The 26,546-nt window shown below is 37.4% G+C and overlaps 2 protein-coding genes across 2 annotated transcripts; both read right to left on the bottom strand.

Annotated features, from left to right (window-relative positions):
• Window positions 1–196: 196 nt before the first annotated feature.
• On the bottom strand, window positions 197–6,584 carry LOC107804695 (RNA polymerase sigma factor sigA). The gene is made up of 10 exons (XM_016628627.2): window positions 6,127–6,584; window positions 4,669–5,480; window positions 3,676–3,874; window positions 3,461–3,553; window positions 3,054–3,182; window positions 2,911–2,964; window positions 2,758–2,835; window positions 2,269–2,331; window positions 1,224–1,336; window positions 197–702 (listed from the first exon to the last, which is right to left on the bottom strand). Exons 2-10 carry the CDS (start codon window positions 5,355–5,357, stop codon window positions 594–596), a joined length of 1,527 nt encoding a protein of 508 aa, XP_016484113.1. The 5' UTR covers window positions 5,358–5,480; window positions 6,127–6,584; the 3' UTR covers window positions 197–593.
• A 1,069-nt stretch (window positions 6,585–7,653) lies between these two features.
• On the bottom strand, window positions 7,654–25,314 carry LOC107804693 (dual specificity protein kinase YAK1 homolog). Its single transcript, XM_016628625.2, has 18 exons — window positions 24,629–25,314; window positions 21,109–21,308; window positions 20,389–20,542; window positions 20,186–20,295; window positions 20,030–20,099; window positions 19,851–19,933; window positions 19,689–19,767; window positions 19,571–19,611; window positions 18,883–19,005; window positions 17,674–17,824; window positions 14,378–14,492; window positions 14,185–14,267; window positions 11,398–11,472; window positions 10,844–10,918; window positions 9,919–10,715; window positions 9,386–9,547; window positions 8,460–8,743; window positions 7,654–8,271 (listed from the first exon to the last, which is right to left on the bottom strand). Exons 1-18 carry the CDS (start codon window positions 24,788–24,790, stop codon window positions 8,195–8,197), a joined length of 2,841 nt encoding a protein of 946 aa, XP_016484111.2. The 5' UTR covers window positions 24,791–25,314; the 3' UTR covers window positions 7,654–8,194.
• Window positions 25,315–26,546: the final 1,232 nt, after the last annotated feature.

Here is a 26,546-nt window from a genome sequence, read left to right as displayed (position 1 = left end):
GAGACAAGAAAGCTAAGTGAATTTTTACCATGTAAATGTTGGTGGATAGAGTTACCCTGTACTGAATTGGTGAGAAGTAACAAGAGCTCTAAAGAATTAGCTGAAGTGTGCACAAACTGATCTGGACACCACCATTATTTAAAAAAAAGGAAAAAATTGAATGATAAAAAACGCTTTGAAATTCTGAATGCTTGACTTTTAGCTAGTAATACTGTAATACGTATTGGCAAGCATATATGTTCTCTTATCAACAATAAGCTATCAGCATCAAATCAAAGTGGAAACACATATTCATGCAGAATGTATCCACATCATTTGCTTGTAATTATCTCCTATCTCAGCAAACAAACTCTTTGCTCTTTGCACGTCTGGCATTCTAAAATATACGGACACAAAATTTTGCTACATCTTTCTGTCTCTTCACATACAAATTTGGGGCTTGGTGTTGGGGAGAGGGGTGTTGGCGGGTGGTCAGGAATGTCGTCGGGTCCTTATCTGTACGTTTTCCTCATCAAAAAAATAAGTTGGAGATGGAAGTTTCTCACATTTTATGTACAGTCAATTTGTATTATAGTCGCAGCAAATGCTCCAAATCACTGTTTGATCAACATTGCGTCTAGTTGCCTTTTCCTTGCAGCATGTTTTAGTTTCTCAAGTGCAACTAATCCCACCTGTCTGACCCTTTCTCTGGACAAACCTATCCTGTTAAAAAAAGAAAAGTGCATTTAGAATAACTCATTGGTTCGTATGCACTCAGGAAATGTGTGTCAATAAACAAAACATGAATTTCCATACAATAAGCAACATTAGCATGGCGAATTTCAGTACAAGTACGGGTAGATGCTTGTGCAAACATCCATGTCTTAATATGTCCGCATTCTGAAGCTTGATCAGTCTGTGCGGTTTCTTTACATTCCACTATGTACTTAATTGTTTCTCATTATTCACATGGCGATTGTGGCAACCTGAATACCTTATGTGCTTCATATGTAATGCCGTTTCATTTTGGCTTCTAAGAGATAAGATCTTTAGAGTTCTAAATTATCCCAAAAAAACCCTAGTTGAACTGAGATAAGAGCTCTAGACTTCTAAAATATCCCAAAAGAACCATAGTTAAACATGAACGTTCATTAACCATCAACATAATCTCCACAATGGAAGTGTATTGATGGGACAAGTAATATCTAATTAAAAGTTAACAACCACGAATATTTGAGTCTTACCTTTTACTAATATCCTCCCAGGTGAGACATTCATTGTCCAGACCATAGTACAGTCGGATAATCTCCCTCTCTCTATCCCTAAGAGTTGACGAAATGAGGTTGTTTACTTCATCCTGTAAAACTTATAAACGTTAGCGATGATATTTCTTCACCAGTGATATAAACTTTTGAATCATCTATACATTGCTAAAAGAGTTGGTAGAAGCATATAATGGTACTTTTTCCTCTGAAGCAAACCTGATGAAAGTGTAAACATTTTAGTTACTAGTCAGTTTCTCCTTACATACTGGTTTTCTAACTGACAGATTACCCTTCCTCCAATAGGAAATGGAACAAGAAGATGAGCAAACCAAAAGCAGCATGACATTTAGACATCTAGAAATCTAGAAGAGACTCCCGAGACATCACAAGCAGGGGGTCTAATGCATTTGGTTAAGGTTCACGTGAACCTAGTAACTTTTTCCCCGACCCTGTATTTATATTAAAAAATCCACTAAATTTCTATAATTATTTGTTTGTGAACCCAGTTAATATTGTAGTATTAACTTGAGGTCGTTGTGGAAACTCATAAACTTCAAATCCGGGATCCACCTCTAATCACAAGCTTATATCAAGCAATATATATGGAACTCAAGCCTCGATAACGGGATCGGCATGGGAAGGCCACAATTAACTGCTATCCATAAAAGTACGAAGAATGTAAGAGCTTATTTTTCCATGAGAGATTTGGAATTTACCCATCATTATGAGCTGATGTACTCAGAACTGCATTACAGTTAAGGAAGATATATCTAATGGAAATAATGCTTGGCAAAAATGCTAGAATTGAATTCCATTAGGAAGTAAGACCATCTCTGGAGATACATCAATTAGGGTGCAACCACTACTTTTTTTCTCATTGGTTTGGTGTAGGGGGATAAATCAGAACATAAATATTCCAGTAGTTTGCTCATAGAGAATTCTTTATTTTATGCCCCCAGGTTAGATATTAAGAACCTTATATGTTAACCATTTTACTTGTGACAGCTCTACTTCACTAAATTACCTTGAGTGCCCATATATCGACACCATGCCATGGGTTGTTCTCCAGATGGTTATCAGCGATGTACTGCACAAAAGAAAAGATAAGAAAGACACGAGATCATGAAACAATGCTCAGTAATGAAGTATTGACTGATAAAAAGAATCCACGTGGCCTCAATGACCTCAGGCTCTTGGTTCTTTTTGTTTTTGGTTCAAATCCCCAGTAGCAGGATAGTATGATACAGTTACAGTTCACCTTATGTGAGTAATTCTAATGCCCAAACTCTCCCCCAAAAATGAGTAACTTTTATTTCCATTCTCTGTCACAAATTTTTGAGAATTAAATCTAAATTTTTGATAGCTACTGTAATTATCAACTCAAATATCAAACGAATCGTCAACATGCACTTTTTGAGATGCATGGCGGTGCTTGAATTATTTGATAAAATCCATAAAAGTTGTCAACCACAATGTTAAATACAATATATGAACATTTGGAGTGTGGACTTACACTATGAAGGGTTTCTCCAGGGAGACCATTTAAAGAGGGAAATGCTTCCCTGTCAAGTGAATACATCTTGCTGCTTGCCTGTAAGAAGAAATGTTTAAGCAAAATTTTCTGAAAAAATGAGCAGGACAAGTTTAAGCCACAAAATTATTGTACCTCAGTTGCATTCCTGACTTTCTTCTGGGACATATTTAGGGATGCAGCTATATCCTGGAGAGTGGAACATGAGCCAGTAAGAAGAGAACTGCGTAAGTGACATGAAAAATTTCTCTAATATATCAAAATTTGACAGAACTTACATTTACAGATGGAATTATTCCCTTTTCTTCAAGCCTCGTCTTTGCATTACGGATTAGACTGAGTCTTTCATGCAGATATGTTGGCAATCTTAAGGTTCGTGAATTCTCAACCAGCGCTCTCGAGACACCCTGAACAAGGGGCAAAAAAAGTTAGGAAAGGTCCTGACACTATTACAAACTTGTGACCAGATAAAAGACCTCTACGAGTGGAATGTGGCTTGACAATTCTTGCCAAAACAAAAGAAATCAGAGAGTATATCCAGACTCCAGAGACAGAAGCCCCTCAATAAGCATGAACTTAATTGTTTTGGAGAAACTAGAAATAAGGGAAGCACGGGAAATAATTTGTTGGTTGAAATCTTTTATGTACTTTGTTGGTTGAGATTCTGGACAAACAATGACCATACCTGGCGAATCCACCAATAAACATAAGTTGAGATTTTGTATCCTTTAGAGGGATCAAATTTCTCTATCCCACGAAGCAGCCCAATAAGGCCTCCCTGTATGAAAATTAAAGACTTTTCTTTCAGAGGTGCAAATTTTGATTTCAAACTATATTGATCAATGTATAAGTGCAAGAAATTTGCATATCTAACTTTTGATTGCACAACATTTGAGTCACCTGAACGAGGTCAGCCATTTCAGCACCCACGTTATCATATCTTTGAGCAATTGACATGACAAGACGAACATTGCTCATTGCAAGCCTTTCTCTTGCCAAGGAACACTCGATCAATGTAGATTGTAGATCAGTACGTGACATTTTCAAGGAAACAGCAAGTTGATCATCCGAAGGCTCGCATCCCAATCTTTCCTTCAGCCTGAAGTTTTCCATGATTTTAAAAGACTGTGTGAGACATCTTTAAAACCTTCAATAGTTAAGATTATTCCTATTTAATGAAAGAATAGTGGAGCTATAATTATGGTAAAACACTAATTCCAACCCCCAATCTATCTCAAAAGCTTAACTACTCCTCCTGAACTGAAACATGTTAACAATAAGGAAATAACTAGAATTCTTGATACAGAAACTTTTGAAGTGTATAAACGAAATAAGTTATACAGGCAAAGTACACCGTCCTTCAGCATTCCAGCTCGGTTGTTCTTTCCTCTTTTATGATAAGACAGGACCTGAACCGTAATCACCCCAAAAATTCAATCCCACAGTAGCATAGCATTTTTAAGGGCACAACAACCTTCCTCACATGCTTTACTAAATTGTCGTAACGGTCTGAAATCAAATTTTATGAAGACCATTCTGTTTTCGAAATAAATAAGTGTAGAGAAGTATACCGCGCAGTCCAACAAATGGTGCTAACAGTCTGACATCAAATTTTATGAAGATCTTTCTGTTTTTGAAATAAATAATTTTAGAGAAGTAAAGAGAGCAGTCAGACAATCTGTGAAATAGACTGTTTCTATTTTTGATAACAACTACTATTAGTTTCATGAGTGTGTGTTTTGCCTGGATAAAAAGCTAAATAAAGTGGGATGGATCCAGACAGGTTTCTTTTACTTCATTTTTGTTCTTGTACACTAGGTTCTGTTACAGTCGTGATATGCTCAGCTTGTATCTCAGGTTTACACTTAAGAGAAGAGGCATGAAGTTAGTTACCTGGATTTCTGCTCTTCCAAATAAAGGCCAACTTGAATTTTTTTGGATAGTTGAAGCACTTCAGCATGTGTGAGCAGTTCTTCGCTTACTACACCCTTAACGTAACCTTTTAAACGATTTTGAAGTAGCTCTGGACCAATAATTGATCTCAGTGGCTTGGCTGCAATGGTTGGTGTAGCTGAAATATTTCGGTCAAGAACTCTTTGTCGAGAATCCATTCTCCTCCGCCTAGCAGATGTCCCTGAGCAAGTAATATGCGTCTTCTTACTTTTCTTTTCATGTTGCGGAGAAGCTATCAATGTCTGCTCAAGAGAAAGATTCCATTGCTTTTCAAGCATAGACTTCTGCAGCAAGAGGAGAACCTCCACCGAATCGTCCTCATCATCGCTTTCATTTTGCAATTGTTCATACATTTCAAACCAGGACGGCACATCAGAAGGGTCGTCTGTAATGTCCACGTGCTCTTTAAGAGCCTTGGCGGATTGTGGTTTTCGACTGGATACGCAACTGGGGCTGTAATCGGATGACTTCTTCGCAGTGATCACATTCTTAACAGAAGGAACTTGATGGCAGGGCAAACTATGACCACTGGTACAATTTAGCTTTTCATTAAGATCGGAATAATAAAAGGAAGAGCTTAGGAGTCTTTTTCCTGCACTAAGTCCAATAACTGCTGCTGTGGCCATCATGAGGGCTATGCCTTTCTAAAAATCCAAAACCATCACACGTCGTCTAACAAGGTAGATGAATCACAACAACATATGACCAAGTTGCTATGTTGATATTAATCTCCTTAATCACTTAGCAGCTTCCTGCAGGTAGTCACAAGGAAAATTTCAAATATTCAAAAATAACAACCATAGAGAGACTTAGTATCAAAAATAAGGAAAACAAGCAGAAATTTAGACAAACAACAACTAAACGTTTTCTGAACATTCAAAAAGTTCATTTTCTGGTCTTGTTTTCTTTCGGATACGCGGTAAATACAGGAAAACAAATTATAGCAGAAAGCAATGGTATATATGTTAGATTCAGTGAGCTAGCTACTTGTTCCATACTTAGGTAAGGGAATTAGAAGCCTCAGTAAAGTTGTACTAAGAAATTTCAATTATCAAGTAGTTTAGCAGGCCAGGTATGAAACAAAGTAAGCGGAGTTGCAATCTCATATACACAATCTTCCTACAGAGCTCTTTGAAAGTTCCAATAAAGCTTAAAATTAGCTACTATAAAGCCAGGACAACGCAAACTACAACCATAACAAGTACAGTACGCAATGTAAATAACAGCTTGCATCTCCACAAAAGGCGATCATTACGAGGGAATTAACAGATTTGTATACAAAGCGAACATTACGAGGCGAACAGATTGTAAAATTATGTACGATAAGAAAATTAGAGCAATCTCTGTTAAAATTGAAATCAAATGGAAGATGTTAAAGTGATCAGTGCAGCTACATACCTGGATTTGGCAGTTGAACCACTAAAAGAAAAAAATACAGATAAGAGAGAATGAAGAGAAGAAAGTGACAGTAATGCTGTTGCAATGGCGTTGGGAGAAGTTGAGTTTGTTGCAACAGAATTGATATTCGTTGTTTCTCTTTGTATTTTTACGTATTGTTTCTTTTTGGTTGCTATTTTTCAATAATAATTAAATTGATGGAGGAAATGAAAATAACGCGAGAGGAGAAGAGTGAATTTAATTCTGGATATGGGGGTGGGGTCAGTAGAGATCAATAGCCATTGGCCATTGGCTGGAATAGATATGCGGGTCCCACATCGTGTGGCGTAGGACTTCTTATTTGTTTTGTCAGCGGTACACGTTTCCACTGGCTTTTCTCTTTTCTTTACTTTGTCCTTTTTCCTATTCGAGCTTTCTCCTCTCCCAAACTCTTTCCATCAATAGTTCTAGGTCCTGCTAATGCTCATTCCTCCCTTCGAATGATTTTATTGTGTCTCACACAACTGACATTACTTGTGTGAGGTACAAAGTAAAAAAAATTTCACGCAACTAACATTAGTTGTATGAGTTATCTTTTTATCTCATATATTTGTGGACTCATATCTTACACATTTGGGTTCATAAAATTCTGGGACTACAAAATTGTGAGACAAAAAAAGGAGGTGAAATTCAAAAATAGTCAGATTTACAAGTGATAATTAAAAAATAGCCACAGTTTCAAAAGTAATAGAAATTTAGCCACTTTTCATGTAAAGATAAATCTGAACAAAAGCACTGTTCAAAATCCGAAAAATATTCCAGCATAATATACTGGAATTCGAATTTTTTACATGTGAACTTCCAGCATAATATACTGGAGTTCCAGTACATTATGCTGGAACTCCATTATATTATGATGGAGTTCCAATATATATATATAAAACTCCATCATAATATACTAGATTCCAGCATAATATGCTGAAAGTAAATACACAGGTGCTCCAATCTCCGGTATATTAGGCTTGAACTTTCCGTGTGCTGGAGTTCCAGCATAATATGCCGCAAGTTCATACACAGGTGTACCAATCTCCAGTATATTAGGCTGGAACTTTCCGTGTTGCAGCAAAATAGTGGCTATTTTTTAATAACTTTGCAAACGCTGGCTATTTTTCAATTACCGGTCCGAAAACTGGCTAGTCCGTGCTATTTTTACAAAAAAAAAAAAAGAAGACCTCACACAAGTAGTAATTTTTCCACTTATCAGGATAAGCCACAATGTATTTTTCAAAACGTATGATCTTGCTCCGACTATAATGCTAACCAGCAACAAGCTTCTATTGAGATACGGGGGATTATTGAAATAGAAATCCAAATAATTGAATCTCAAATAGTAATCTTATTCTTATTTTTATGTAAATCAAAAGGAATAGATCATTGAAAAAGAATACCAAAAAAACTAAACAGCTACTAGCCTTACTACAACCGTCATAATTAGCTTCTGCAGTGAAGATTGACTTATATTTCTGTGAATATCAATGGTAAACAAACTAAGAACACAAATTCCACGCTTCTTCACGTCATTCCATTTAATTTATGAGTAGTCACATTGATGTGTTAAGAGGATATTGAAATAAATATCCAACTTACAAGGAATCAAATTTCCTGTCTTAGCTTACAAAGAGATTGCTAAAAAATAAACCTTAAACTATGATTCAACACCCTACTCAACACAACCAAGCTTTGCTCAAATAAATAATTAATAAATCCCCCTTAATCCCCTGGAGCAACAGTACTAACAGACAACTTGGTTAGAGTTTTCTTGCAATAAATTAGATCCAGGGAATTGACGTCCACATCTTTTGGCCCTTCGGAACTGGAGAGAACAGCAGAATTCGAGCTCCCAGATCGAGCATGGTGATGACAAACAGGCATGACCAGATCATGGCGGTGTTAAATTAACATTTATGCAAGCACTACAAAAGAACGTCGATGAGGATTTGTAACGCACGCCACTAAAGCAGGCTTACCCGCTTTGTTTCACTTGTCTGAACTGCTTATCGAACTAATCGTCGATGAAGACTACAAAAAGTTAAACAACTCTCTTGTAGTCTTTTCTTGTCCTGGAAGTTGGTGGAATGTTTGGAATAGGATTGCTTCCTCTACGCCCTACAACAGCACAAGGTGGTGGTTGGAAACATGTCAAAACCTATCCAATCAACTGTTAAGAGTCTATTTGAACAAATACAAAAGGAGAAAAGACCCAAACCCAGAGAGAGAGAGAGAGAGAGAGAGAGAGAGAGAGAGAGAGAGAGAGAGAGAGAGAGAGAGAGAGAGAGAAACTAGTGAATCTTTACCCCATGATGCACCATTCCTTGGAGCAGAATTTGGAGCATCTGTATTATAGGTAGAATGAGATGACTGCGCCTTGGCATGACTTTCATTGTAATGAACAGCTGGTCTCCCCTGGTTAAATCGGTAAAGAGGCTGCTGTCCCAAGCGGCTTGGAGAACTTTGTGCAAAATGAGGCATTAAATATGATGGATTTGCCATTGTGTGCATGTATCCAGCATGTGGCTCATGACCTGAAGGAGGGCTTCCTACCTCTCCAGGTAAAAATGCTTGAGTTTGCCCCGTTGGTCTAAATCATGCAAGCAATAGTGAAGAGAAAGAAAACAAGAGCACTTGCACAAGCAGGAATGGATAAAAAAGGAAAGGACAATAAAACAAAGAAAGAAGTGTGCATCCTAAATAATGTCCATATCCCAAATAAAGAAATATTCTATAAGATTAATGTCAGACCCACTATTACTTTTTTCAGTACAATTTCTCTTTAAAACCAAAACTCATTAAGTGACCCTACATGTTAAAAAAATATACTAAACAATACTAATTTTTCAAATATTTACCAGACAAACCATGCAAAGTCAACTAAGACAATTTAGGAAGAAGGAAGGAAGCAGAAAACCCACGAGTGTCCTAAAAAAGCATCTTGAAGCATAAATTTCAGCTATCAAATTGTTTTCAACAATTCATCAAAATTAGATATTAGATGTGAGTTCCTGGCAATCAGAGCCCCCAGTATCTTGTGGGAAACAAACAGAAGTCTTAACTGCCTTGATACAACTTCAATTTTACCCAAAGCAGGCATGATGAGAGATAGACCTGATATGTTTTATCACATAACATAAGACTCGAAGGAAAGAAATGTATACCAACAAAGAAAAGGGATTTGAGGACATGTAAGGTTATTCCTTCAGAAAAATATAAAATTAAAACTTACCTCTGAGACATACTGGGATTCAGATTTGAGATCTGGCTTGGTCTTCTCACTCCAGACAATGGTTCTTGGGAGACTGCAGCTTGACCAAGATGCATCCCCTTGGCGAATTCACTTGTTAAGTTGCTCATTTCTGAGCTATCTTCTTGCAGAAGCAGTTCTTCACTGATTCAAAGACGAGGCAAAACCAAACATGTTATCACACATCATATACGCTAGGGATTAACCCAATAATTTTACAATATGGAAGAGCAAATTCATAGAGAACTTCATGAAAGAGGTTTCAACTTAAAGCCAGTACAGAAGACAATCATTTTTATTGTACTACACCTATTGAAAAGGATAAAAAGGGAAATATCAGTAGTGAATAGAATAAATTGATGTGTTAGAGCCTGAGGTGTCAAAAACATAGAAAGAGATATAGCAAGGATACAGCTACCACCTTCTGCCAGTGAACTCTCTATATCATTTTCTGAAAAGAAGCCAGTCTCTAAACATTGTTTGGATTTGTTAAATGATGCATCCCCTTAATTTACCTGTAATTGGGATCCCAATCGGCGGGATCAGGCAATGAGTTACTACCCTCAGTTTTATCATGTACACCCTGAGTTTTCTGGAATTGTGTATGACCACCTTGCATTGATGAACTTGTAATATTATGCGCATTAGAGTAACCAACAGTCACACTGCTTGATCCTTGCTGTCTGGGATTTGAGTTACTGTGTAGATGCAATAGAGAGCCACCAAAGACAGGAGAATTGGCTTGGCTAGAGTTGTTGCCATCTGCAACCTGCCCTTGCCAGTGAGAGGATGATGATATTTCTTGAGACTGGTAGCTACCAGGATATCCCCATCCTTTTCTTCTATTATACTGGCTACCTGCTGCCATCTTCCCTAAAGGTGATCCATGACAACTACCCCTTGATGGTGACGAAGGACCATAATTTCCAGGAGAACCAGCAGAGATCTGACTATACATGTTGGGAGGAGTAAACTGTGATGGGCTAGTTCCAAGAGACATAGGAATAAAATTTCCTGGGCTGACACCAAGCCCATTCCCAGGAGGGAGCTGCTTAAATCTCCTGGTGTCTGGACTGCTCCCGAGAATTGATACACCATTCTGTGCATAGAGATGCATGCCTGATGGACCCGCAGGCGAATAAAATGCATGAAGATTACTGCTATCACCATAACTTCCATAACTGCTACTAAGACCAGCACCATCGTGGTAGCTACCATGACTTCCTAGACTACCATAGCTACCTACATGTGCATATTGCATAACCTGATAATGAGGGCTGCTCTGCACAGGCACTCGATTCCTGCCTGGAATCTGCATGACAATACAAAATCCTTTACATAACGTTACTGAAACCAATATTTGCCTTTGAATGTTGATAAGGTAAAAGAAGATGACAAGTAGGCATATTTAATTGTGTATGTATACAGCAATTTACTCACATTAGGGGATAGACCAGCAGCAAACCAATGGCCTCCAGCTGGGTGATGATCCACCTTAACATTCTGAGAAACAGGCTACAAGAAAAGACAATCAGTCAGAAGATCAGATGTGATAACCTTATCAAACAAAAAAGATCAGGTGCGATTCCATATACCCTCATCTTCTGAAAGTCCATTTTAAATAAATAATTCTTACCAAAGGTGCATAGTACATTTGAAGCAAAGTGAAGAGAATGATCAGTATATAGAGAAACCATCATGAAATTGTCAGCTTCAATTCATACTAAAGCTTAGAGAGAGAAAAAACTCAGCTGAAGAGCAATTCAGATTCTATGTAAAAGAACGATGAGCACAGGCATAACAATGAAGTAAGCCAGACAACGGAAAATTTAGAACTCATGTTGAAATACATAGTTACTCCTAAAAACTGGACACACAAGCATATTTTTCTTATAAGGTTAAGTATGGACTGACAAGCATATAAGATAGATAACACACTCAAGATCATATAGATAGAAAAAAATTTCCTGGTAGCCCAAAAATGATCCACTCACCAGTCGAGGTGTCTCTGGTGCAGGTCTATAAGGACATATGAAAGGCTCCCCAGTCACAAAAGGATGCTTTGATGCCTACAGCACAATATTTGAATCTCTTAAAATATGAAAAATGACATAAAATGCTGTGGGTGATTGTTAATTCTCTCTTATCATCGATCAACTTTAACGAAAGTAATTTCCTTTCCGTTACTAATGGTGCTATCTGACGACATTTGAATCACAGTTGCATACTTTATTATTGCTTTTGTAGGAGTAAGATGCATGAAACTTCTCAAAATTGTGAAAGTCAGTTACTTCCATTCCCCTTAAATAGAGTTCAAATGAAGAAGTTTATCATATAGCAGAAGATTTATATCAGTGGCCATTATAGCTTATTCTGTTTAATCTGAGAAATAAAACAGGATAGAGATATTGAAAGAGAAAATAAACTCCATTTTCAAAGGGAGGGGAGGGTGGTGGAAGAGAGGGTAAGGAGGGCGGTGTTTATATCAGAGAACCAGTTCGGGTTCATGCCGGGTCGTTCTACTACGGAAGCTATCCATCTTATTAGGAGGTTGGTGGAACAGTACAGAGATAGGAAGAGGGATTTGCACATGGTGTTTATTGACCTAGAGAAGGCGTATGACAAGGTACCTAGGGACGTTCTTTGGAGATGCCTGGAGGTGAAAGGTGTTCCGGTAGCTTATATTAGGGCGATAAAAGATATGTATGATGGAGCTAAGACTCGGGTTAGGACAGTGGGAGGTGACTCAAAGCCTTTTCCGGTAGTTATGGGGTTACACCAAGGATCTGCGCTCAGCCCGTTCTTATCTGTCCTGGCGATGGATGCACTGACACACCATATTCAAGGGGAGGTGCCTTGGTGTATGTTGTTCGCTGATGATATAGTTCTGATTGATGAGACGAGAGGCGGCGTTAACGTGAGACTGGAGGAATGGAGGCAGACCCTGGAGCGTAAAGGTTTCAAGTTGAGTAGGACCAAGATGGAATATTTGGAGTGTAAGTTTAGCGACGTTTCGGGGGAAGCGGATGTGGAAGTGAGGCTTGACTCACAAGTCATCCCTAAGAGAGAGTTTCAAGTACCTAGGGTCTATTATCCAGGGAGATGAGGAGATCGACGGGGATATCACGCACTGTATCGTGGTGGGGTGGATGAAATGGAGGTTAGCGTCTGGAGTCCTATGCGACAAGAATGTACCACCGAAACTTAAAGGTAAGTTCTACATAGCGGTGGTTAGACCGGCCATGTTGTATGGGGCTGAGTGTTGGCCAGTCAAGATTTCACATATCCAGAAGATGAAAGTAGCAGAAATGAGGATATTGAGATGGATGTGCGGGCACACTCGGATGGATAAGATTAGGAATGAGATCATTCGGGAGAGGGTGGGCGTGGCTCCCGTGGATGACAAGATGCGTGAAGCGAGGCTTAGGTGGTTCGGGCACGTGCAGAGGAGGAGCCCAGATGCTCCGGTCAGGAGGTGTGAGCATTGGTTCTAGCAGTTACGAGAAGAGGTAGAGGGCGGCCTAAGAAGTACTGGAGTGAGGTGATCAGGCAGGACATGGCGCATCTTCAAATTTCCGAGGACATGGCCTTTGATAGAAAGGTGTGGAGGTCGACCATTAGGGTTGTAGGTTAGAGGGTAGTCGAGTGTTTCTCCTTGCTGCACCGGCTAGTCTGATAGTGTTTTGTCTAGGACTGCTAGCGATTTTTGTTGTGTTTCATAATTTATTTTTATTATTATTATTTATTTATTTATTTATTTTTATTTTTTTTGTTGTTGTCGTCTTTCATATTTTGGCCTTTCCATTTATTTGTTGTATTTTACGATGCTGATACTATTTTTGTGGTTTCTGTTGTGGTTACGAATCTATTGTCTCTGAGCCGAGGGTCTCCCGGAAACAACCTCTCTATCCCTCCGGGGTAGGGGTAAGGTCTGCGTACATTCTACCCTCCCCAGACCCCACTAGTGGGATTCTACTGGGTGGTGGTTGTTGTTGTTGTTTTCAAAGGGAGGGGAGGTCTGCAGACATTAAATGAAATAACCTAGAGGCTGATGTCACCCTGAAAGAATATCCTGCATCCTGCTACAAAGTTAACAAAGCATTATAATTCATCTTCTAATACTGTGTCCACCTTTGGCACTAAGATAATTATTTGCCTTAAGTTTAACTACCCAGTGACGTACATAAAATCCAGATTGACTCTGAAGAATCAAACTAACACCCCATGATCTGTAACCTATCAGATTAAAAATGACTCGTTTTCATCAAAGAAGGCCTTACAGAAAGTTCTTATTAAATATTCTTTAAACAGGGGTCCCACAAGATTTCTACAAAAGCATGATGACAGAATGACTTTATACCAAGGACATCACAGTAACAACCTCAAGGTAAAACCTACACCAAAAGCAATAAGAGTGTGTTACCCGTTAGAGAGCATGCAACTACCTGTGTTACGAATAAAAGGATTCAAGTAGCTGCTTTAGAACAACTTTACTGTAGATGTGGTGCTCATTATTCCAGGAATTTACAATGATATGATTAGAGGAAGGGTGGAACTATTGAGAGTTTATGTGAGAAAGCATCAGAGTTCTCCGACTCAATAGGGTCAGCTGCTTTTTTTTTTTATGGTACCACCAATTAAGAATTGGTTTGCCCAACTTGTTGCATCAAGAACAATTTTCAAATGATTTCACATTGTTCACAAATATTTTTCTTTCACCAAAAATGTCATTTAACAGAAACTGGAAATCAAATCTTTTCTACATGTAAATAATAAGCAACCTGCACAGGTGACCATCGCTTAGCTGGATCAAACTCCACAAGCCCCCTCAAGAAGTCTATTAGTGCTAATCGTATTTGACTCTCTGCAACAATAAGTTTTGCAAAGCATCAGAAACTCTTCGGAAATATGTAAATAACATTCACGATTTCCTATTTATATACTGTATAAGCCTTGAAAAGTATAACTTCCAACCTTTAATAATATCCTCCTCTGCCAAATTCTTCCTGTAAGGATATTTTCTGACAATTGCTTCAAGGTTCATATGATTGAAATACTCCTTCCCGATTACTGGCTTTTTTGACTCTCTCTGAATTAGATGCAGTAACATGTCATTAGCAGCTGACAATATGTTAGCATTTGAAGACTATCTTACAATATGACTTGTAAAGATGCATTGAGAACTGAGATAGCCATTCAGAGAAGGAAAGAATCAATCGCTACGAGGTGCACTATAGTTAGCAATTAAAACTATCAGAAATTTCAGGAGAAGCTGTTTGGTTGAACCTTTCCTGGGACATTTCATACTATAATTGAGCTTAGAGATAGCATCCAACACAAATAAGTAGATAAGTAACTTGTTTGGATTAATATGCTGTTATGCGCCCTGAAGGACAAAGTAGCAATTGAAGATTCTGCAAAGCAGATCATAGAAGTAAAAGCTCTTCCCCAGAACCTAATTTCCTGTAATGCTATTCTCCGAAGAAAAGTTCCATTAAGTCGGCAAAATATCAGTTGCAAAGGTAGGATATCAGATCCTGAATTACTTCAATGATGTTTACACTGCCAGATTCTGGAATGCTCACAAATGAAATGACTTGGAGCTGTTACACATGCAACAGAACACTATCGAAATTAGAGGAAAAAGAGCTTAAACTCAATAACAGCCATCCTCATGACTATCAAACTGACAAGCAACTAGTATCTTTTCCAAATTCAAGTCTTCATAGTTTTCTGGAGCTCCTACGCGTCAAATATTTCATAACATGAGTTATTGTCCAGGTGAAGACCAACCAAAAAAAAGGTCTAAGAGAACCGACCAAAATGCTAGATGTATGAAAGGAACCAATATCTCAAAGGCTCTCCTCTATATTAAAATTCAAAAAAGAAAAAAAAAATAAAGAAAAAAAGAAAATAGCTGATGTTTTAAAATAAAGACATGCAATACGAGGAAGCTATAGTAAAACATTCTACCTTTCATATATATTTCTCTTTGCATATCCTTTTTTATTATCTTTTTTATAGGTTACTTTGCTTAACCTGTTTTCCCCTCCACCTATACAGAGAAGAAAGAAAAGGAAGCATCATATGCTTTAATCTCAGGTTAAAGATCATAACACTGACTAATGCTACATCAGCGCCAAAAATGATACAAAAGTCCGATAGTTGCATCAAACCACTTCAAAAATAACCTCAGTTCACATGGTTCAGCACACTCTTTCCTACAGATAGTTGCAGGTCTTTTTGTGCAAAAAGTTCCAGATTGTCTGACGAATAATTTCAAAAGCAGACATTATCAAGATCCATTTTTCATGCATTTCATGTCAGCAACTCCAATATTAGCTGTAAAGGTACTAGGGTCCAGCTAGAAGTCTTGGTAAGGGAAGGTTTGGAAATAGTGAGAAATCTCTATCTGTCTCTCATGTTAAATCTTTCTCCACCCAAGATAGAGACCTGAACACCTGTTCTTTATGCGCAGAATTCAGTACCAAAACTAAATGCACTATCCCAACAAATGCAAATGATAAGAGTTCTGTGAAATGAAGAAAGAGTTCCCTCTCTATGTACTTCTCATTTAGGAATTTGCAGGTATGAAATAATTCGCCCTCAGCATGTCTATCCCAGTTTCTACTAGTAGGTAGCACTTCCATTATTCAAACATTACTGACATCACTTAAGCTAAAAACGTAAGCACCCTACTACGATGTCAGTAAACCTGAGAACATATAGGTTGACCGCTTAGATAACTGTGCGTGTGTACATATATATTCAGAGGCGGAGCTAAAGTTCTAGTTACGGGTTTGGCGGAACCCAATAACTTTGGCCAAACCCTGTGTTTGTGATAAGAAATCCACTATGTATAAAAAATTTATCTAAAACCCAGTCACCTGCCTTTTCAAGAATCCAGAACCCATAAACTCAAAATTCTGGATCCGCCTCAACATATATTACAATGATGGTGCCGGGCCAGCTTGCGTGCACCTTGATTATTCATCAAGTATCTGCTACCTTCCACTAGTTCACCAGAACAGGCACCGGGTAACTCACTAACTTTACCAGCCAAGGTTTAGGCAAATGGGTAATATCACCTAGAATTTTTGTCTATGCTGGAATTTGACTCCCATAGTTTTACCCACTTCATTGACCGTTACGAGTTACGACACACCCTTTGGTGCTAGATTGCCCTCTTAAATTCTCATTCCTTATTTTTCAATTTGCTTGTAAACACAAATCTCATAGGCCACAGCAAAACAAGGAAGTTTATTGAAGAACATTCGTCCCTTCAACCTGGAAGTCTATTGGTATCACTTAGAGGTATAGTATATAGCGTTCAAAATAGTTTACCTCAAAGTAACAATTTACCAAAACCAGTCAGGTTTTTAGCTCAATACTGATAGTTGCAGACCTAAAATAAATAGACAAATAAATGTGTTTCAATTAACAGTTTAAGTGTTTTGATGAAGTTGTCACACAATTCAACACTTATCATCCAACACCTGGTAATTTCGCTAGTTTTCCAGTTATGTTGAATGTCAGACATCGTTCTTACTCAACTGACAAGAATGATAACGACTGTGACTGTTTTTGTAAGCTGCCACCAGAGACTGTAACCTGCTAGAAACCTTCACGTGCACATCATTGTGGCAATGGAAATAAGGATGCTGGTAAGTAGGTGACACTTAAATGGACACCTCCTAGACTTGCACACCATGGGACTGAATTTGTGCATATTATTGCTAAAAGATTCTCTAATCAAAGAACTCTAATGAGTCAGAAGCAGTAAAGAAGATATTAATACAATCTATGCATTTACTGAGTGCAGAAAAGACAGCAAAATAAACTAATCTCCATCTACTCTCACAGATGCTTCCCAGACAAAGGATACCACATGAACATAACCAAGAAGGAAATCAACAATCTTTCCAGCAAAACAGCTAGTAAACACGTGAAGGTGCCCACATATTACCAATGTAATGCACAAAATTACGTGCTTGTTTTTTCTATTAATGTTCTTCCTCGATCTTGGTATTTTAGATATTTCAGTTCCAAAAGAAAAACTTTTCCAAGTCCTAGCTACAATTTCATTTCCAAAAGATAACATATCAAAAATGAACTTAATCTCTAAAAGCTACCAGCAAATACGAATTTCTACAAGACCAGAGACCGAGAAAAGTACCCCAATTTTTAAGTAAAAGAAATGTAATGTTTTCCAGCACTAAGGAAGTGACCCTGTTGTCATAATTCATTAGGTTTGAATTTCATTGACTTACAGCTTCATATTCTTCTTCTGTCAAAGCTTGATAAACACTAGATCTGCTCAAAGGACCTGGTCCACACTCTTCATGACTAATGCTCCCAACAAACTTGAAGAACTTGCTGGTGTTTTTTGCGTCCTTTAGTATGTGATCAGGGGGTTGCCCCCTGCACAAAAATTAAAATAGTATTCAACTAAGCCACAGGAGTTGATACACGAAAACCTGAACATATTGCAACATAATGAACAGAAGAGCAACCCAAATTGTTTCCTTCATAACCAAGGCATGACAAAATCAACTAGCATGGCAGATATAACTGTTATAAGAAGATAAAGCCTAAAGGCGTCAGCTCACAGAGCAGCTGCACTGCTGGACAAGGAAAGAGTGAAGACAAAAATCTTAACCAGTTAGAGATGAAGGTTTTGGTGTGCAAGCTACAAGAAGATAACTATTCGTCGTGGCACCTTACTCAGATAAGCATGTAAACAAACATCTTTGAGATCCCACAAGTGTGTAAGGTCAACATGTAAAAGATCACACACATATGTACTTGGGTTTCCAGTGTTTGAGCATCTTCACCAATTTATATAATCTCCAAAAATGACCTCTACTAGAGACAGGAGCAGTCTCCTGAAATAAGCCATTTCTAAGAACTCCATCGAAAATTTACCCTATGTTAATTTAGTCCTTAGGACTGATTCTGTTGAATATGATAGCTGCATTAGCTTGCTTTGGAGTTACTAGGACTTGAAAATAGCCTTGTCAGGGTCAGCTTTCTTTTGTTCTTATTCAGGCTCTCTAGCCAGTCCTTAATCAGTAATGTTTTCTACTCAAAGTTCGCTAGGCGCTAATAATGAGCATGACCTTGACCAGCTCACTCAGTATCAACCCATCACATGCAACTATCATGATGATTGGTTCAGTCTTCTCAGAGAGAAACCTTACCATCCTTTTACTACGTACATAGAACCATCAAAACAAGGAAACTACTACAGTTTGCAGAATCAGCTAAGCTACTCAAAGTAGCTATATGGTATCCAAGTTTTGATACCATAACTGTGTAATTTTCTTGTTAGAAAGTAACTGTAAAAACAATTTTAACAAAAGAAAGACAAAAAAAAAAAGAAGCAAAAACTAGTAAAGTTTTTTTTCCCTTATTAGAAAAAATGGAAAGAATTTGTAAGACGAAATACGAGATCTCCAAGACACGGGAAAGAAGTTTACCCAAGTATTTTAATCATTCTCCTCAGAAGATCAAATTCTGAAGCTCCTGGGAACAGTGGAAGCCCTAGAAATAATTCAGCAACTATGCACCCAAATGACCACATGTCAATAGCAGTGGTATATCTGAGAAAGATTAAGGTATACAATACACGAAAACTATAACAAATTCAAATAATGAGGTACATAGAAAATAAAATGTGAACTCCCATCATTTATGATTGTCCCAACATGGTAAAATACTGCATAAAAAGAAAAGCTCTTTGGCATATATCTTTTGATGACTTCACTGGGGACAAAAACTGCTCACTTTAAACATTGTAGCAAAAGCTCCAAACTCAATGAGTTTATAGTTGCGGAGGTTAAGGGAGGACATGACATGCTTCTCCTATTTGATCTATCTAATTAGAGAATGCCCAACCTGATGGCTTGTGATTCTGGTGATAAAATATGAGAAACTTAGCATATTTAAGACAGAAGGACGGAAAGCATTCCAATTATATTGCCACATAAAGCTGAACGAATAATTTTCCACTATTATCTGAGAGCCTATGAAATTTACTACAAAAATTCTCCACCCAATTACACATGCAGTCAAATTCTGTGGCTGCACCAGTTCAGCCTCCTGCAGGGACTTTTATAAGAAAAGGTGAAGAGAGAGAGTAGGATCTAACTAAAAACTTAAGGATACTGATATCCCAGAAGGACTTCAGGTGACCGATAGTATCGACTCTGCATAAGAAGAATTTAGTAAATTTAAAGATATCAGCGCAATCAAGTAAATTTGAACAGAAAGAAGCAACAATCACCTGGATATAAGAGTAAACAGTACGATCCTCCATGCATGCTGATCCAAAGTCTATAATTTTTACTTCAGCTGGCTTCACACTGACAAGATGCAAGAAACTAAATGAAATGAAAAGGCAGTGAAGCACAATAACATCACCGACAATGGCATCAGAGAAGCTTGCCTTGTGCATAAAAGAATGTTCTCAGGCTTCAGATCACAGTGAATTATAGCAGCATCTTTCATAAGCGCTAATCCACGCAATATCTATACACATTGGAAGGCAAACTTATCAAAATCTTCATTACACAAACAGATGTGGTCATCATCAGAAGTTCTACCTTCAGCGCAGCAACTGATTACCTGTTTCGAGAACAACTGGACAATGCTCAGTGACAATCCTCTAAAATGGTTCAACTTTATAAGCTCATACCTGCATTAAATCTCAGAATGTTGTGGCTGTAATTGATGCAGATAATCACACGAAACATTTAAAATGCTGCTTCTCCAGCAACTTACAGATTTGTGTCAAGCAGTTCAAACGCAATGCACAAGTGACGTCGATATACAAAGTAATCATAGATCCGAACAATATGGTGCTTATCATCAGGATCAAACTTCTTATTTAACTGGAAAAAGAAAAAGAAAAGGGAGCTAATGATATCCAGATCAACTTTGCTGACTTAGCACTGAAAGTACAAAACCAGCCCAGGGATTTTTACTGTTGTCAGGATAGAAACTTCAACAAGTGCTTGTTGATAATAAGCTGGTTGATTCTTGATGACCTTAACAGCAAGAAATCTATTTGTTTCTTCAACCCAGCACTTAGCAACCTGACCAAAAGTTCCATGGCCAAGCATATCCTTGATAAGATACCTGTATACAGTGAAAGCAGTACAAAAATTAGACCAATTTGTGACAAGTGAGAGGATTTACAAGGAAACTATGACTAAAATGACGTATGTCCATTTGAACGAGTAGAACTTTAGTGATCATCAAATTGCTCCATGGCTAGAAAAGCACTTCAGACTAATCACACAGTAATACTACCGTAATTTACTCATAAACAAGAGAAAGGCGTGCAAATTCATGTCATTAAGTAGATAATCAAATATTTATTTTTCTTGTTCATCTAAAATAATCTTGGGATAAATATTCAGACATGTTTCTTCTTTTACATTTTCAGGTTAAGTCTGCAAAGGCAAAGCACCGTCACATAAATAAAGTGCACTAGACCAGATAATACATAGTGTACAACAAAAAATACTCAATCGCGATAATGAGACAACTGCCAGCAAAATATTCCGGTTTAACCAAACCGGAAACTTTAGCAGGGGAAAAGTATAAAAAGAATCTCCTCTTCTCTAAAGGCTTTGCATTTCAAGCAATTAGGACCCACAAATACAAGATAGAAAATTGTGTAACAGGGAAGAATAAACAACCTTCTCTTTGTGTCCAAATTAACCAACTCAAGATTGACCGAAAGAATGAGGTCTGAGTTTGCATTATCATAGCCATCATTCAACACTCCAGCCGATGGGGAAGTCAGGAATCTCTTTGGATTCAATTCTTCAGAGTAGTTGAACTGAGGATTGCAGATGCGGTATGTCTCAACGATATCTTTAGTCAACCTTGCCACCAACTGCAATTTTGAGATCATGGTGTGATGGAAAACGCTTTATTGATGATTAAACTTAGATTTCAGGGCTAAATTAACAATTAAAAATAGAAATAAAAATAATGATAAAGCACAATCGCGAAGATGCCAAATAATTTCCATAATCTCACAAACTAAATGCATTTTACATTCAGATGCAAAAAAAACGAAGGTGGAATTTGGAGGACAGCCATCAAATGACCATGTAACTTATATATCATTTAACTGAAACGGATACACCAAAGTGAAATAAATGAATAAGTTGGACGACACAAAGCCTTCATATGACCATGTAACTTATATATCATTTAACTGAAATGAATACACCAAAGTGAAATAAATGAAATATTCTACACAATGTTATTATTGCAAAAAAAGAAACTACTCCCTCCATTTCAATTTATATAGCGTAGATTGACTGCCACGAAGTTTAAGAAAGAAAAACTTTTGGAACTTGTGGTCTTAAACATGCAATGAGATTTTTGTGGCTATAAAAATATGTCATTAAGGGTAAAATGGGATATTTAAAGTTAGATTGTTCCCAAATATAGAAAGGAGTCATTCACTTTTGAATGGAATAATAAGGAAATAGTGACACAAAATGGAAGGGAGGGAGTACTTTTCTTTTATGACGGTGGAGTCCATGCCAACTTGCGTATACCTTGGCTATTCCACCGACCTACTACCTCCCATCAACACATGTACCGAGTAACTCTGCTCCCAAAGCTAAGGCAATTAGGAAGAAAACACCTAGTGTTTTTTCCTCTGCTGAAATTTTGGACCTAAGACCTCATTGTTCTCCTTCCACTTCATTGACCGGTGGAAGGGAGGGAGTGTTGATCCAAGAGTTTTTCATACCTAAGTATACAGTCATCCCCTATCCTCTCCCCAAAAGCACGACATCTTACTAGTTTTATTATTTTTTCTAACTTCTATCCCCCCCCCCCCAAAAAAAAACCTCTGAGGTTTAAGGTGTACAATGATGCCCCATTAACCAAAAAACTACATTTCTCTACCTTAATCATTTTCTTCACCGAGATTACCTTCCTTCACAATAGGCCACGCAAATCTCGGAAGCAATTTCTTTAACAATGTCATGTTCAAGAGTTCCAATCTCCAACTCCACTTCCCTAGAGGAGTTGTTACCTTATTCCTACAAATAATGTGGGGCTTATTATATCTATTTGTGTCGTCTAACAAATAGTTTGATCAATTTCTCTATTCTCGCATGACGGATTGAGAATAAGAACATGATATAAGAGTGAACACTTGACATTGTTGCTTGTATCGAGGTGTTCTTCCTTCGAGAGTGATGATGCTTCTTCCACCATTCCATTCTTCTTTCAAGTTTCTAAATCATTCGCTAATAAAGTCTACCATCTTTAAATTTTCCTTCCAACACCCAAATGTTTCATGTGGAGTTTGACAACCTTAAGTTCTCCCTCATCATCAACACATTTAAATTGTGTACACTCCACTCCACCGGATCACCTCAAACTTCCTCATGTTGAATCGGAGGTTGTAGCACACCACCTTAAATCACACCAGGGACCAAAAGCTTGGATTTGTCTCACTCCATCACAAACAAATAAGCATCCGAGATAATGGACCCTCCCTCCTTCTAAGACCCGTGGGAGGCAATGATGTATTAATCCTCTAACCTTGTCCGGCGAAGGAGATAGAGTAGGAACTTACCATCCACACCGTCATACACCTGGCCAATTTTCAATTCAGGATCCACGACTTCATTTTCCATAACACTAGAATTCAGAATATCTCACTTCCACCAGAAAAGCATATCGAAGTAGGTATGACCTTATCTCTAACACCTTTAAATCTCGTAGAAAGTACCTTTGCAATGTTCTGGTAGAAACAGTCAAGAATTCTTGATGGCCATATCACATCGTAAGGATCAAGACAATGAATAAAAAGTTGAAGCTTCTCTTTAAAGCACAAGTGCGGTAGAACTGCTCCAACAATCCGTAACATCCTCATTTAACTTCCAATAAAGACAAAAGAAAGAGTGAGAGCTAAAACATCAGACACAATGCCTTGTTCCCGTTATGATTCATCACTGTTTGCTCCACTTTATCCTCGTCAGAAGGCCACTGAAGTGCTTCCTTGTACTAGATGGCAAGTGGACCTCAGGAGCGTAAGTCTGCTTCCTTTCGATAGATGTTTACATTATTGTGAAACTAGCTCCCTTAACCTTCCTCGCATGGTTCTACAGTATCAGAGCACTACCTAGGGCACTAAGAAAGAGGTGGAAACCAAACATTCCGAGGTTATCCCTCTTACCTAAGAAACTAAACCCAAACAAATCGCTCTTCAAGAGAGATATCAGTAACAGCTAACATGAGTGTACCTGTTTGCAAAGCCATCCTTTGTCTAGAGAAAGGGCTCCCTCAATAAGCATGCAATTGATTCTATTATTGAAACACTGGAGTTTTCATGCATGCTAGTTCCGAATATATTCTTTTTAACAATGTGAATTTTTTTCAGACAAAAAATGCATACTTTTTCTTTCTTTTTCAGGACGGGATGAAGGTCGCAATACGACACCCTTAAAGGGCATATTATCTGGGAGTAGAGCCGCCTCTCAGCTCATTGATCATAATTAGAAGCAAGCTGTCGGGAGAAGAGTCAGAGCATCATCGCGGTTGCTGGAATGGCTACAAATTACAGTCTAAAGAGTAAATACAGCAAACATTCCATTTAAATAGTCATAAACCTTATCGCTGATCATCCGCAAATCACATTTACCATACTCACCCCTCCTTAGAGCTGATATAACAAACAGTTATCATCAGTCCACCCAAGATAATGTTGCAGATCAGGCTAGCCATGTAGTGGACTCTTAACTCTCAGCGGTACAGCCTCAGCAATCAGCTGTTACATGTGACCCATAAGACAAATACACCAAGATTCTTTCTTATTACTAGCAACCCATTTTGTGCTTATATCTAGATTGAACTACCTCAAAACCTCAAATGGATTCCTTCTTAGTCATTTGACCCGAGGTTGAAGAAAACAGACAGTATAAACGACACGGCTTTCGACTACCATATGACTAACTTTAGGATAAACTTTCACCTCTAGTTACTTATGACAGTTCTACAGAAAATCATTATCTATATATGTACGTCCAGAGTTCCAGTGACTCATCAATTGCTAAAACTCAAAATTCAGAATGCAGTAGTGGACAGAATTTTATCTCACCCCCAACCAAGAAAGCTCAAATGCAAAGTGGAATACAGTAAACAAAGTAAAGAATTCTAAATATTATTGGGGAAAGAAACACTTACAGGTCTTCTAACAACTACCCGCAAACTTTGGGGCTTAGCATTTGGCTGAAGAACAGGCAAATAAGGACCAAACACTCCCTGGCTGGGCCGCCATGATGACGATGATGATGATAAGGTTTCCTCTGCCGCCTGTTCCTTAGAACTACTACTGCCCTCATCCATTAATAACTATTATTTGTATCACAAAATTACAACACAAACGAAACCCTAAAGCAAAGGAATCATGGCAACAATCTTCCGGAAATCACGAGGATTAGTTTCACCAGAAGATTCTAATCCCATCCTCATTCACCAACCAATTTCCTTAACAGTCAAACCATGATCTTTATCATCCATAGATCCATCCACACAAGATTTTCAAGTCATTCCCCTACGGCGATTAACTCAAATATCTCTTCCCCTTTTTCGTAAAAGAACTGGTCTTTATCGGTGATGATGATAGATAACAAAAGAAACTGTGGGAGGGTATCGGCGTGACAATTGATCAAAGTAGTGGGGCGAAAAACAGAAATAACGATTAAATAGAAATGGGCGAGTGAATCTGAGGTAGAAGAAGAAGTGTCAAATGGAGAGGAAGCCACCGTCGCTCGGTGGAGTTTGCTCCGGATTGGGATTTTTCTGTTTTGTTTTCTTTTGGGAAAAAACCCGGCTCTGTCACAGCTACACGTTAATGTAAATCTTTTATTATTAGCACTATATATTAGTTACTTATTTATTCTTCTATCTTTACTCCGCCGTTTACATTTTTATTATCTTTTTGTTTCTCCAATTATAGGAGTAGTGTTTATTCCCCCTGTGTTCATTTTATGTGAACTAAGTAATCTAGTGACTTAAATAATTTTTTTTATTATAATTTTTATAAATATTTTAAATTATTAATTATTAATAACTTATGGTACTTTTTATATAGTTTCTAAATATATAAATTTTATTTAAAAAAAATTAAAAAATTTATATTCGAATTCACACTAAAATTAATTAATTTGACATTTCGTATTCCGAGAAGGTTCATGGACAATGGAACAGAGAAATTATTAAATAACACTGTTTGAAAGAATTTATTAATTTGTGTACTTCAAATATTAAAAATTGTTATACTACATGTGGTTTTATCTGTTGTAATAGATTGCTTAAATTTTTTATTTTTTGATTGGCAAGCCACTTATAAGTATTTTTTAAGTGACCTAATAAAATTATTTTTTTTTAAGTAAGTAATAAAGAATTTTAGTATGAAGAGATCAAGCACAAGCTAGTGCTGCAAAAACATAGTTACAGATTGTGCAGTTTCTCAATTGTATCTAACTCTAACACAACATCAATGTCTAAATTAAAATTCTTTTACATTTTTTTAGAAGTAAGACTATGTTTAACTAAGAAATTCCTCTCTCTATATTGATTATGTAATTGCAAAATGCTTTTACATTTAAATATACTGAGTTTTATACATTCATTACTTAATTAAACGAGCATGCAAAAGCTGATCAAAATATCAAACCATTACATTTCAAAAAAAAATCTAACACGGCTGTGGTGTTTACATAAATGTTTCAATAGTGACAACATTATGAATATAACAACAAAATCCTAACAGTGCCAAAATGATTAGCCTTTATATTGTTTAAAAGTTTCAAGGAAATAGCAAGCCCCAGGGGAGAGATACTGTAAATGATAACAGTTCAAAGACAAGCAAAAGAATTTTTATTGTTTATCAATTTTTAAATTATGTTTGTTTTCATATCTTGATCAAAACTATGTTTGTTTTCATATTATATATTTCTGAATTCTGAAAAATGATATACAAGAGGAAAATGTGTGATCATCAATTGTTTCTTTATTTTTGCTTGACAACGTATAAGTACAAACAATACGTCCAAATACAAAGGTTTAAGCTCTTCTCCTTAAATGATATACAATGAGG

This window comes from Nicotiana tabacum, chromosome 4 (genome assembly GCF_000715075.1).
Source record: "Nicotiana tabacum cultivar K326 chromosome 4, ASM71507v2, whole genome shotgun sequence".
Taxonomy (NCBI): Eukaryota; Viridiplantae; Streptophyta; class Magnoliopsida; order Solanales; family Solanaceae; genus Nicotiana; species Nicotiana tabacum.
The sequence above is the reverse complement of the archived record's forward strand: the minus strand, read 5'-3'. Positions and strand labels throughout refer to the sequence as shown.